General features: G+C 43.1%; 1 protein-coding gene across 6 annotated transcripts in view; it reads right to left on the reverse strand.

The window, feature by feature from the left end:
* The window catches only part of dst (dystonin), a 98,427-nt gene that overhangs the window by 18,472 nt on the left and 65,600 nt on the right, over positions 1 to 14,355 (reverse strand). For all 6 annotated transcript variants that reach the window (XM_085368751.1, XM_085368752.1, XM_085368750.1 and 3 more), the window contains 16 exons: positions 13,853 to 14,351; positions 12,276 to 13,744; positions 5,098 to 5,259; positions 4,827 to 4,997; positions 4,381 to 4,547; positions 4,082 to 4,241; positions 3,534 to 3,860; positions 3,294 to 3,378; positions 2,357 to 2,598; positions 2,055 to 2,261; positions 1,842 to 1,961; positions 1,602 to 1,709; positions 1,296 to 1,514; positions 1,005 to 1,208; positions 462 to 693; positions 8 to 234 (listed from right to left, as the gene is read on the reverse strand). In XM_085368751.1, coding sequence (XP_085224877.1) covers positions 8 to 234; positions 462 to 693; positions 1,005 to 1,208; positions 1,296 to 1,514; positions 1,602 to 1,709; positions 1,842 to 1,961; positions 2,055 to 2,261; positions 2,357 to 2,598; positions 3,294 to 3,378; positions 3,534 to 3,860; positions 4,082 to 4,241; positions 4,381 to 4,547; positions 4,827 to 4,997; positions 5,098 to 5,259; positions 12,276 to 13,744; positions 13,853 to 14,351 — 4,599 coding nt within the window. The remainder of the gene's footprint in view (positions 1 to 7; positions 235 to 461; positions 694 to 1,004; positions 1,209 to 1,295; positions 1,515 to 1,601; positions 1,710 to 1,841; positions 1,962 to 2,054; positions 2,262 to 2,356; positions 2,599 to 3,293; positions 3,379 to 3,533; positions 3,861 to 4,081; positions 4,242 to 4,380; positions 4,548 to 4,826; positions 4,998 to 5,097; positions 5,260 to 12,275; positions 13,745 to 13,852; positions 14,352 to 14,355) is intronic.

Here is a 14,355-nt window from a genome sequence, read left to right on the forward strand (position 1 = left end):
TATTTACCTCCACAAATTCCTGTTGCTGTTTGACGACTGAAGGATCGACTCCGGGCTCCTCCAGCTCCCTCAGCAGGTCGTGGCTGTCCTTAATGGTGACGATGAGGGCGGTGTGGTCACACCAGAACTTGTCTGCGAGGTCCATCACATCCAGCAGCTTCGCCTCCCGCTCTTCCACCAATGCCTGGATGTCGTTCCACAGGAAAACCATGCGGTCCAGTTTGTCTTGCACAGCTTGTACAGAGAAAAAGTCACAATTAGGAGGAATACAAAATGAGGCAAAGAAAGTTTTTCCACGTTTACAGCAACATTTACAGCGGGAAACTTGGACTTTTTCTTGATTCGTTAGTTATCCTGAAAAAGGAAATACATAAAAGCTACATGCACCTGGAGAAAAGCTTGATGTTTGATAAATAATAATAAATGTATAAAAAATGATTGAAAGCATATCTATACCGTACCTTTGGCAGACAGGTCCTTGTCTGCCCCTTCGGATCGTGCAATCATCTCTTCACCTCGTTGCTTCAGTGTCTCATAAGATGGCTGCAGCTTCTCCAAATCCACAGAGACCGTCTTATTTTCTGTAATCTGCTCCCTGATCTTGTCCACCTCCACTGAGATGGATGGAGGCTGATGGAGGCGTTCAGCGATCCGTTCCAGGGATTCGAGCATGGGATCAATTTTATCATGGAACTGGAAAAGGAGGAAAGGAAACACGTCAGTTTGCATATATAATTTATATCATGGGTTTTTATTATGGAAAGTTACCTTGAAACAAGAACACGTCTGTATAATTATTTTTTACTTTGACAAATTTGCACATATTCAAAAATGTAAAAGCTACTCAACTAACTGAATAGACAATTAACAGCCAAGGTAATGTTGATGTTTACATTTGCAAACTATGACCACCATTTGCACCAGACATCACTATGATCAACTTAATTATTCCCAATAATCATATATTATCAAATAATCAAACCTAATAAACAGCTACTGCTTACCTGAGTGGATTTGGAGATGGCTTCATCCAAAGTGGCAGCTCTCTGCTTGACATCAGCTTTCAGTTTGGTGTAAAGTTGGTCAGTAGCTGTGTATTTCTCTCTGATGGGCTCACCCTCCACTGGGCTGAGCTCAAGTAACTGAGGACCAGTTTTATTCATCTTATCAATATGGGGCTTGTGCTCTGCAATCAGTTCCCGCATTTGCTGGAGAGGATGTGACATGATCAGTTTAGTTTTTAATTATGTGATTAAATGTTTTGTGTTGAGCATCAGCGCACATTGACCACTTACCCTGAGGTCCTCTTGTTGCTGCCTGAGCGTGTCGTACTCAATGGCAGGCGGGGGTAACTGGCTGAAGGTGTTTAAAGTTTCCTGAAGCCATGGCCCCAGCTCCTCATAGGTCTCCCAGAACTGAGTGGCAAGAGACTGGGCTCGCTCAAGCTGCAGACAACGCTCTGAATTCAGCTGGCTGACGACACCATACTTCTCGAGGAGAGTCTGTGTCTTGGCCTGATTGAAGCCCAAGAAGAATCATTTTGAAATTTCTGTCCATTTTCTTACTGAAAAATGTCTGAAATTTGAAATATATTTTCTTACCTTTAAGATTTCTTTCTCCTCTGGGTTTTTGCTGGTCATGATGGCCTTTCCTGTTTTCACAATCTCATCTACAGCATCTTTGTGTCTCATGATGTCCATGGAGAAAATCTGTAAAACCAGTAGAGTGAGTTTGGCTGTATGTCAACAAAAGAAACCACTGTGTTTACTCTAATTTGTTTAAATAGAGATCTGTACGCACACACACAGACATGCACACACACACACACACACACGGCTAACCTTCTGTGCTTGGAGCTGAGCTGTGGTTTGGTCCTGCTCCAGCCTGATCTCACCCATCGATAGCAGTTTCCCCTCAGCGTCAGTCAGCCAGGAGAGTTCATTGTCTGCGGCCTGTTCAAACTGGAAACAAGAAAAAACAAGAGATACATTTAAAAAATAGAGAGAGACAGTCGAATGAGAATAAAAGGCAGTGCGTTAAGTTATGTGGTTTACCTGTTGTGACTTGAGTATGTCAGCATTGATCTGGTCGACCTTCTGGGTCAAAGTGTCATAGGCAGCTCTGTACCTCTCATTATCCTCAGACACAAGTTTGTCCAAACTCTCACGAGTGTGCCAGGGGATCAAATCCAAGAGTGAACTGCTCAACTCATTCAGCTGGTCCAACACTGGTTTTTGGTCTTTGATCTCTTTCAACATGGCCTGGACAGAAAGCACCAGTTCATAAGTAATAAATGCATTGCTGCATTGTATGAATACAATTACAATGTTTTGGACAAAGTTGTAGAACTCCTTACCTTCTGCCTGCTTTGTGAATGAATCAGCTGCTCGCCGACTGGCTCCTGATGAGCAAAGCTGTTAATCTCAGCCTCTGCTTTCTCTAGCCATGAGCTCAGATCCGTGTGAGTATGCTGCAGCTTAGAAGACAGACTCAAAACCTGCTCCAGTGTCTTTAAAACACTGGCACTCATAGAGTTTATCTCAGCATATTTTGTTTTTATTCCATCCAGTTTGCCTTGGATAACGATCACCTCATCACCTATAGACATAAAGTAAATAATAATGTTCACTGTCATATGCTTCTTTTGTTCTAAAACAGAGATACCTTATGCTAACAACTTCCTGCTAGCTGAACTCCGGGCCAAAATTCATGAGGTTAACAGAAAAGAATAAGCCTGCATCCTACACAATGTTGTCATTTACAATCTGCATATTAAATTTATAGCAACATACATCTAGCTGAAGGTTAGCTAAGCTGATCACAAAGGCTGCAAACATAGAAGGAGTTTTTTTAAAAATTGTATTTGTCCTGTACTATGCAAATCAGAGAACAGGGGTTTTATCCATAACCTTAAGTTTACCTGCCCCTGTCCAAAAGTAACAAAGCGTGCTTATTTGCACAACCAGGGCTCTCTTTTTGCTACAAAATATATACTTATATGGAGATTTATATTAAATAGATGGTGGCTAGCAGCTACTGTGTTTTAAGCATTTCTATTATGCTAAGCTAAGCTAACTGGCTGTTGGCAATAAACAAATATAAATCCCATTGGACAGACAGGTGTTATCTCACCATCATTGAAAAATTAGAAATCTATTTCTCTGCAGAAGTTCATAGATGTGAAAACAACGTAATTCATGCAAAACGTCACTGCTCAATAAAAAGGGCAATAAACCTTATGATGAGTAGTACAGAGACAGAACTGTTTGCTACACTGATAAATGAAGACGTGCCTGTTGTTTGCTTCAGTAGCTCTACCCCATTGGAGATGGCTTGGTCAACATTCTTCTTCCTTAAGCCAATATCATTTTGCAGTGCCTGAAAAGAAAAAAAAAACAGACTTCAGAGAGTCACTGAGAGTAACAAGAAATGTTCCTATGGTGACACACAAAAGAGCAAAATAAACTGAAACATGATTGATGCAACTTAAATGAAAGGGCTACAAAATGTGTGGCCTGAGGAGGAGTGTATACCCGTTGGTCTGCCAGCTGCTTTTCAAGAACCTCTAGTCTGTAGTCTTCCACCGACACTTCACTCAGCCTTGTGTGTATCTCGTTGAGCCAGTTCATGAGAGCCACTTCATCCTCTCCAAACAGCTGGGCATTTGCCAAAGCTTGCTGAAGCATTTCAGCTTTCCTCCTGCATCGCTCCTGGAGCTCTATGTAACTGGCCTGAGCGGTGTCCAGTTTAGACTGAACAAACTCCTTATCGTCCACTGAGCTCACAGTTTTGAGCATTTGGCCAAGATTGACAGCCTGAAACAGGTCTTTACTGTGATTCATAATCTCCTCCTCTAATGCCTGGCGGCAGGGGATGGGAAATGGACCAAGAAAACATGACAAACAAAAAACAAACACGTGATAAAAAATATTCAACTGAAATTTAGAAAGATGAATGGGAAATAATGAGAAGCGCAAACTTACAAGTAACAAGCAAAATGAATAAAACTGAAGTGAACTTAACTGACAGTTTAAAAAAAGCATGAAAACAAATGGAAATGATGAAAAATGATGGATATTACCTTGTGCTGAGATATCTGATCTTCCAGCTTAGAAGTCTCAGTGCCTATTGGCTCAGAGTTGGCGAGGTGTTTCTCTGTGGCTGACAGCCACTCGCTCAGCGGCTCCAGAGTCTCATGGAACTGCTGAGTCACCACTAAGATGCTCTCTAGTTGTTTGTGCCTGGAGATTGAAATCATACCAACCAACAGACTTACTCCTACTGGTCATTAGAAAGAATGCACCTTCGCTTTTAAATATTGAGGATCCACCCATCTTTTATATGCAGTCTATGGTTTTACATTGCAGTGTTTATACTAACCTGTTTTCAGCCTTCTTGAGAAGCGTGTCCCACCTCTGTCCCAGGCATTCAATCTCTTTTGCCACTTTCTCCTTATCCACAGACTCTGCCAGTTCAGCAACCTTCCCTCCCTCCTTTTTTATCAGCTCCACTGTCGGCTTTCGGTCGTCCAGCAGTCTCTGTAAGAGCTGTCAAAGGCAAACAAAGAAAGAGAGTCATTGGGTGCCTTTTCATTGCTTTATTTTGAAGAAAAAAAAAAAACCCAGTAAATTTACCCAACAAAAAAGAAGTGCTCTTTAAACACAAAGCTTTGTGTACCACACTTGTTTTTAACAATTAATGCCAATTAAATAAAATTAATGGCGGGGCCAATGTTAAGCAAACATGAAGTATTGAAGTGCTAACATTAAAACAGACTTCAATGTGTTTTCTCTTTGTGTGAATCTGTGATTGCACCACTGGCTTACCTTCTGCTCTTGTATCTGTGCCTTCACCACTTTGAACTCGGCAGACGGAGGTTTTTGATTGGCCACGAGCTCCTCCGTGTCAGTCAACCAGCTGAGTAGGGACTCCAGAGCATCCTGGAACTGGCCACAGTGCAAGAGGGCTTCGTGCAGCTGGGCTGAACGCTCAGCAATCTGCAGACCAAATGGTAAATATAGATGTCACCTGTTTTAAGGGCCAAGGTCAAGTCTTCATATTTTCACAATGGAAAAAAAAAACACAAACACGTGTAACCTTTTTGTTGAGGGTATTCCACTTAGAGTTGACACCTTCCAGGTCGTCCTCGAGTTTCTTAGTGCTAGTGCCTTTAGCAGCATTCTGGATCAGACCCTGCCCGAGGGAATTGATGTCTTGAAGCTGGTTCTGCAGTGGATCAATGTCCTCTTTCTGAAAAGCCTAAATAGACATGGAACAAATCATAATGAATATTTTAGAATTGCTCAAAATACAATGTCATTAATCTTCAGGACATTATTTCCTGTGGCCTTGAAAAATCACATTCATACAAATCCAATTAAACTTGCATTATGTGTATGGAAAGAACAGATATTTCCATGAATTCATTCAACAAATCTGGAATTTGAGAAGGTGAATTACAATAATGTCCTGTTTTATAAGTTAGTTCAAAAACAGCTAAAAAAAAAAGACACACATAAAAATTCATAAATTCAGTGCATAATCCCAGGAAGTTATTTCATTATTCATGTCCAGAGACTACAATCGCCACATCAACACTTTTGGTTAACTTTTAAAAATCCAGCTAACACATTCAACTGTTTAACCAGTTAAGGAGTCATCAGCTTGGTTAATGGTTAAATCCCAGCTGTACACAATCACGCAGACAGACTTCCAGTCTGGCTGCTGAGAAAAACCTCATTCACCCATCGTGTAATCAGATATGTAAGACAAACACCAATCCATCATCCATGAAAAACGTATCTAAAGAGATGCATAATAGTGGTCAAAAGTTCAGAAATGGAGGGAGAAACTATTTTGGGCCACCTGTGGGGTCAATAAGCCCATAGGGTCCATTTCGGGGCACGCAGCAATGGCATTCAGTAAAGCCTCGATCTCTTGCTCCCCTGCGTGCTGGAATGTCTGTATACTTTTAGGCAGACAGGCTTCCAGTGACTGCAGAAACTCCTCCAGCTCCTCCATGCTGTATTTGGATGCCCCTTGTTGTACAGTACCGGGTTGTGTTTGCTGGCAGCTCTCCGTGGGTAGAGTTACAGAGTTTCCGTAAGTCTCAGGCTGTGTCACTACCACACTAACCAACTCACAGTCATCCTGAGATGACACATCCTCTAACAGTTCAGCAGTGGATAGCTCATCATAGTCTGTTAAAGTCCTGGAACGCCATCCAGGGGTGTCATTTTGAGCTCTGGAGGCTGACCCTGAAGATGACTTCCCTGTGGAAGATTTATAATCTCCATTGCTTAGGTTATCCCTTTCATTAACCTTGCTCCCACAGGATTCTGTCTCCTGAACCAAGCTGCTACTGTGGTAAAGAGATTGGTTGTCCCTCACAGGCGAGAAAGGAAAGTCCTCCTGCCCTGAGCTGAGCGATCGCCCTGTTTTCAGGTCCCCAGACACATGCATTGCCTCGGAAGATGAGAAGCTTCTTGTACCGGGGCCTGTTCTTATGTGGGATCTACGACCATGTCGCTCCCTCTCCACAGTAGGGCTGTACAAACCCGAGTCCTCTTCAGATGTCAGTGAGCTGGTCCTACTCTGTCCTCTTTTGCCATTGATCAGGCCAGGCCTCTCCGCACTACCAGAACTCACTGTTCCACTGCGGCTTGCGTATTCGCCCAAATTAGTGGGGGCAAAAGTCCGCCATGACCGCCGATGATGACCGCCATGGTCCTTTTTCTCTCCTCCCTGCAGACGTGACTTCGACATTACTGTGTCGTTCACCCTAATAATGTCCCCATTCAGCTTAAGTCCATCAAAGATGGCACGCTCATCTAGCGTGACAGGTTTTCTGGTTTGGATCTCAAATGAGCTAGAAGGAGTGAGAGCTCCATTTCCACACAGGCTGCTGAGGTCTAACGTGCGATGGGTGTAAGGGAGGTTGCCTGTGAAGTGACGGGAAGAAAGACTACCTTTAGAGCCCGAGTCTATTTGCTCATTGAGCCGGACGGTGTCATAAATGGATCTCTGGGGCACATAGCAGTCATCAATGTTCATATCCTCCTCCTCCCCCTTCCCAACACAGGAAGGGTTTTGTCTGAGGCAATCTGGTCTGCTCAGAGGCTTGCCCATACTAAAACAATTGTCACAGCTTACAACAACAAAAAAATATAAAGGAGGTATTGAAATCCTTTGAGGTATAAATTTAGTGTATGCTGAGTAGTTTAAAAAGAAGCCAACATGTGGTCAAAGTAACCGTGTGCAAAATAACACTGTTTGTCCTCTCTTAAATGAGAAGCTAACAACTGAACATAAAACATTTCAACTATTTTTTAAATAAAATATTCTCTCAAATTACAAATTCAGCCACAATTAAGATGATCAAACTTCAAAACAAAAGGCTTTGGATATACAAAAATATTCAAACAATATCTCCCAAAAATGCTCGGACTGTAAAACAACTTTATATTCCATAAAAGGAATGAAAGTTCAGTCTTTCAATAAAGTCACCTATTCCAAAAATATATTCCTCTGGGCTCTTCTCCAAGTATTGCCAAATACATAATTACTATTCCTCTGGTAGAAAGTGCTTCCTTTTTCCTGAAATCCTTACAACATCCACGTAAACTTCAGGAAAATCCTCAGTGCAAAGTGAAAATATCCAGAAACAAATCCAGCAGGCTCCACTAAAAACTGCAGGCAGTTCTGAGGAGAGCTAGTACTCCTGGATAAACAAAAAAGCCTGCCCTTCCTCTCCCATCGCTCCCCTCGCACTGACAGACACTCTGCTGGCAGAGGGTTTCATGCCCCGCCCCCGCTCATTATTCAGACAACATCTGCCACAACTCCTTTTGTGCTCTGAGCCGCTCCGGCCCATGTTGATTGGTGGGCATATGACCCTTTTCCCCCCCTGTTTAATTCCCCCTTATGTCCGCACGGCCCATATGACTTCACTTCTAACCCATGTTTGCATCATGACACATACTCTCACTTTTCCCTTTTTTTCCTTCAGTGACTGAGGAAATGAGAAGGGGAAGCAGTACGCACCAGCTCTCACTGTGATGACATCACACTACGCTGAAACACACACACTTTTTTTTCCCGTCTTTTCTCGCTTTGCCCTCTGCTTTCTTCTCGTGGACGGTTGCTGTGGACCCCACAGATATTCTTAATTACAGTGGAATGCTGAGGGAGGCACAGGTCCCAGGTAATTTAACACCGACGGCTCTGCCAAGTGCATGACGCGACTTTTTAATGTCCACTGACCGGGGGTAGGAGAAGAATGCAGGATAGAGAGGAGATAATGAAAAGAGTTTGTATCTGTTTCCTGCATTGTCAGCACCGCAGCAGCTCTGCGTGAATTTCAACAACCCAAACCACGGTTTCCAGTTCTGCACGCTTGAGCAGAGACGGAAAGAGGAATGGCCTGCCTGCATTTGTATAGCGCTTTTCTAGTCCATAGGACCCCAAAGCGCTTTACACTACATTCAGTCATTCACCCATTCACACACACATTCACACACTGGTGATAGCAAGCTACATTGTAGCCACAGCTGCCCTGGGGCGCACTGACAGAGGCGAGGCTGCCGGACACTGGCGCCACCGGGCCCTCTGACCACCACCAGTAGGCAAACACGGGGTTAGTATCTTGCCCAAGGATATTTGGCATGCAGCCAGGATGCAGCCTGGGATCGAACCACCGACCTTCTGATTAGGGGCTGACCTGCTCTGCCACCTGAGCTACAGCCACCCACCCGCTTGAGCAGAGACGGAAAGAGGAAGACGTTAGGGATAAAAAAGCAAAATTTTAAAGCGAGCGTGTGTGAAGCTGGGACAAGTCTGAAAATTTCAATATATGAATACCAATTATTTTTCCTTTTCAGCTGCTACAGGTCTCTTTGTCACTCTTTGTAAGTTACATGTAGCTTTACAACCTGGCAAACTTTTCATAAATTGTGAACACTACATTTTATTTAAGTTCTAAAGACCAAAAGTAGAGGGCACTAAAGGTTGAAGAGGTGGTTTGTTTGTTTTTTAAATTGAGTAAAGCTCTTTTATTATCACCAAAGATGAGCAAACATTATTTAGAGTGCATGTAGTGTGTGTTCGAGGGCGTGTGTGCACTTCTTACAAGGATTACCAAATCTCAGTGATGCTTTGCTTTGCTTTCGTTTCTATCGAGTTATTACTTTTGGCCTGTAAATGGTAAATGGCCTGTATTTGTATAGCGCTTTTTCTAGTCCCTAAGGACCCCAAAGCGCTTTACACAACCAGTCATCCACCCATTCACACACACATTCACACACTGGTGATGGCAAGCTACATTGTAGCCACAGCCACCCTGGGGCGCACTGACAGAGGCGAGGCTGCCGGACACTGGCGTCACCAGGCCTTCTGACCACCACCAGTAGGCAACGGGTGAAGTGTCTCGCCCAAGGACACAACGACCGAGACTGTCAAAGCCGGGGCTCGAACCGGCAACCTTCCGATTACAAGGCGAACTCCCAACTCTTGGTTGAGATGGCCTGAAACAACATTTCACTCAAACTCACTGCTTTCACACTAGATGGGTCTTTTTTTTTTTTTAAATCCTATTGCATCTAAACTTTATGTCTGCTCTCTCCAACACTAGAAACCTTTAATGAGTAAAAACTCAACATAACAACTCCATTACACCGCTCGGCTGGCCCACAGGGGTTTCATGTTTCACATTAATAATAATTTCTCATGACTTTGTGAATAATGAATAATGTGGCTCCAGTGACACTTTTTACAACTATCATCACCTTCAATGAGCTGGAGTAGCTACAGTGTGATTCAGAAGGTAGACATTTGTCTTGACTTGCAAGAGACACTGATGTAATGTCTCAACAGTGAGAAAAAGTTGCCACACCAGCCCCCCACCCGTACAGTTGAGTCACTAAAACATGACCTTGGGTGCACATAAAGACACACAGGGCTTCCAAGCTCCTACACAACTCACGGGAAAACAACAGCAAACACATGAAGTCGAAGACGTCTCATTCGAAACTTGACCTAAAATGGTAACAGCACATGAAAGAAAGGAATCCAAGCGCTGTCTTTCTCTGTTTATTTCTTGCTCACTAGCTGCCAATAAAGTCCACTTAACCAACAGCAGAAAATAGCCTGATTCACTGGATATAAAAAAGAAGATGACACAATTATCCAGACTGCTGCTAAATAAAGAAACAACTTCAGGTCCAACACTGATTTGCTGTCCTGGACCGTTCCCCCCCTGATATTGTTACAAATGAGTGTAAAGAGGATTTTCCGCTGACAGCTGAGGCCGTGTATGCCCTCTAAACGCAGAGTGGCAATAAGACAAAGACTTGGGGGGTGAATCACCGTGACAATGCTGCTTAGCAACAACTTGAATCAATCACTTTGTTAATAGCTACCCTGCAAGCTCTTTAAACTAAACTCCACACTAGAAGCAGGCACCTCCGACCTTGCAACCCAATGATATTTTAATACAAGCATCCCTTGTGGGGGTTGGATGCTCCCCTGTTCGAGTGCAGCTCCCCATTAATTGAGAAAAAACAATCCCTTGACCTACATACAGGACAGATCTGTGTGGTTTGCCTATACACAGCTGTTTACATTGTTTTGGGGGATTTTGGTAAATACTAATACTATAAATAAAGAAGGCCTTCATCATTGCACCTCTACAGCAAATATAGGTTAATCTGCTTTTGAATCTACAGGAATTTAGGAGCTTTTAGAATATTTTGCATCCGTCTGTGAACCTTAGTACTGGCCATGTTTGATCCCTACGTGATATCAGCAAAGGCACCCATAATTTTGTTAACAATGTGTGAGAGTTAGATTAACTTGAAAACAAACCATTATGTCTGTAAAACTGCCAATATGCTTAAAGGCCCTACAATAACGCTCCAATACACTTAAGTCTATCAATTTTACACACTGAATCCAAAAATTACAGGCAAAAGTTGAAATCAAGAATTTATAGACTTTGGGATTAAAGTGTTCATTGGCATAGGCTGTAATTACATAGCAGCTAGTTTAAATAATCAAGCTATTGATTGATTTAAAAGTGCTTCACCATTTTTAATGGACACTTAACTGAGCACAAATACTATATTATTCAGGGGATTTTAAAAATGACAGCAATGTCTTTACCAACAGGGGTCAAAATAACAGACATCGACTTTGAGCTCAGAGCTGCAGATGATCAGGTTGCAATGGTTTGGATCAACCATATCCGTGTTAAGAGAGGAAGATGCAGGCTCAGCGTCATCATAAAATCAAGCAACACCCTGCTGGCAGCCACCTGGCTATGACGGCCCTTCCCTTTTGCCCCATCACTGCATATGGAGCCCTAGCTCTTTTGTTGACACCAGATGCCCTAAATGAACCAGGAGTCCCCAGAGGATTGTGTGCTCAGTGTGCTGGTATAATTTCTCCTGTGCGAGGTTCTGTGGGTAGACAGCATGTATATGTAGGTTTTAAAAGTTGTTCTTTTTTTTCTTTAAACTAACGGAATCCAGATTTAGGCTTAAAATTAAAGCAGGATTCCAATTAAATCTATGTAGATCACAACTACAGTTCCCTCAAAGTGCTCTATACTGTAAGGTAAAGACCTAAGAATAACTAAGAAAACCACAATGAGACAATCCTCTGTGAGCAAGCACAGTGGAAACAAAAAACTCCCCTTTACAGGAAAAACCCTCCAGCAAAAAAATAGATCATTCTTAACTCATTTTTTTGTAAAGCACTTAATCCACTATTGTAAAATGAGAATTTTTACTTTAATGCTTAAAATGTAATTTTAGCAGGAATATCAGATATATTATATATATTGTTATAGATATTGTTGAATTTATTATATTATATTCAGTGTTGCTAGAAATTAGTTTGAAAATATTAAGCTTTAACTTTATTTTGGAGGGCTTACATCCGAAACAAAATCGTTAGAGTAGAAACTGACAAAAACACAGCACACATGATAAGATATCAAATGTCTACTGCTTTTCCAAAAGTAAAAAGTGAATGCAAGGCACAAAAATTGAGATTTTTTTATGATCATAGGAAATTACTGACTTTTGAAATAAGCTAGATGTATGAGGAGGTATAAAGTTCCTTACAACAATGATCATCAGCTTTACTACTGTAGCAACACTGATTCCCGGAAATCACAAACCAAAAAGGTGCAGATATACTGTGGTTTAATGTGTTAAAAATGCCATATTATCAGGCAAAAAAACTGAAAATAAAGCCTCAGATCAGGACAAACATACCTTAAAAGCCTCAAGCTGCTGGTTGATCACTTCTGTCTCCATGCTGACTGGCTCCTGGGACGCCTCCTTGTCCACAGCTCTGCAGAGTTTATCTTCCATTTGATTGAGTTTACCATACAGCTCCTCTAGCTTTGTAAGAGTACTCTGCACCTGGACCTCTCTTCCTTTGGCTCTGTCTAACAGTTTGCCACACTGCTTACTCAGAGCATGCAGATCTCTCTTCAGGCCCAGAAGGTCAGGTGAGGGTTCAGACTCTAACATCTTCTTACAGCTGTCTCCAGCATTGGCTGTGTTAGCCATGAGCTCTCGCAGCTTAGTCACAAAACTCTGAATGCTGTCCTGCTGTTCTTTAAGAGTGTCCAAATTGAGATCCACTGGGGACATGCTGTCTAGCTCATCATCCAGCTCTGTGAACTGTGCAAACATCTCGCGGATGTTGTTTTGAAACTGTCCGATACCCTGCAGTTTACCCTCCAATGCTTGACATGTCTCCTCCAGTTTCTTATTAAGGTTGCTGTAGTCCTTTTCTATGCTGTCTGCCTGTAGTAAGAGGTCTGTCACTCCTTCAGCATCTGGGACATCCACCACAAGGTCCTTGGCCAAGGCCTTCATGTGCTCTACTTGATTCTGCACAGCCTCTAAACTCTTGTGTTGGGCTTTCATGTTGGTTAGGCTCTTGTTGCTGTGTGCCTGAACTCCCTGTGTTTCATAGGCATCCACTTGCTTCTTAGCTCCCTCAAGCTGAGTCTTTGCCTCTTTGCACGCATCATTAAATTCCTTTACTGTGTGCGAGATCTTCTCTGAAGATTCCCTTTTGCTCTGCAGACTTTCCACTATATTGTCTACTCTTTTGCCAGTGCTAGCCTTCTCTTCTTTTATAGCGTCAGTGTCTGTGTTGGCCACTTCAAGAAGGCTATCTGCAGCTGCGTTGAGCTGCTCCACCAACCCTCTGTGCTTATCAACATCCTTCTGGAGAGCTTTCAACTGAGAAATGGAAGTCTCCACAGCAGCAGGATCAACGGTGAGCTTGACTCGGCCCTCGCTAGCCTCACACTCCTGAATCCAAGAGTTAAGCTTCTCCGCATGCTCCTGATACTTCAGTGATCTCATCAGAGCAGTTTGGAGTTTGTCAGCCTGCTCTGCGGAGCTCTTCTTCACTTCTTCCCAGTTGGATGAGAGGGTAGTAAGCTGACCTTGTAGTGCTAACTTCTCTGCACCATCAATGTTGTGCAGAAGCATCTCTCCCTCTCCAATGATTGTATTAAAAGCTTTCTCATGTTCACCGAGAGCCTTCTGGAGTTTACTGTGCTCCTCCACAGTTTGTTGCAGAACCTCCACTTTGGCAGAGATGGGTTTGGGCTTCGATTGGTCCTGGAGCTTCTCACCCAGCCATGACTGTAAATCTCTGGAAGTCTGATGAAACTGCTGAGAACTGGCAAAGGTGGAGTTTAACTGTTCAATTCTTTTTGCTGGAACAGAGAAATATGGAAAACATATTCAGTAAGTTGATCAACACCAGCGATAAAGTGAGTTTTATACAATATAACCAAACAGATTTTAATTTTCAGGACACTAACCTGCTTTCTCTTCCAACTGCTTAAAAGGCTTGCAAACACTCTCCAGCTGCCTTGCGAGGTCTGCTTTGAGGTAGTCCTCAGTCACCATCGCTGTGAGCTCTTCATTGATGGCCTCAGCCTCCTTCAGCTTCTTCTTCTCCTCTCGCAGCTGAGCCGAGATGTTCTGGGCATCCTCCAACTGCTTCTTCACAGCATCAGGTTGCGTGCTGAGGCCCTGATGGTTTGTGAGCTGACTCTCCAGCTGAGTGGCAGTGTTACTGAGGCTCCTCAGTAACTCCTGAAACTTTCCGGTTTTCACCACTGCCTGATCAATAAGGCTGTCTCGCTGGTCCAGCTGTCCTGTGAGGCCTGCCCACTTCTGAGTGACTGCAGCAAGCTGCTCGTTCACCAGCTTCCCACTCGAAGGGTCCTGATCACCTGATGAGCTTAGGATGGCGGAGGCAGCTTCCTCGAGTTGTTCATATTGAGGTTTGCGGCTCTTAAACTCATTCTGGAGGATCTGG

This window comes from Diplotaxodon limnothrissa, linkage group LG13 (genome assembly GCF_057381915.1).
Source record: "Diplotaxodon limnothrissa isolate DT_005_m linkage group LG13, D_limnothrissa_male_GT1.1, whole genome shotgun sequence".
In the NCBI taxonomy this organism is placed as follows: Eukaryota; Metazoa; Chordata; class Actinopteri; order Cichliformes; family Cichlidae; genus Diplotaxodon; species Diplotaxodon limnothrissa.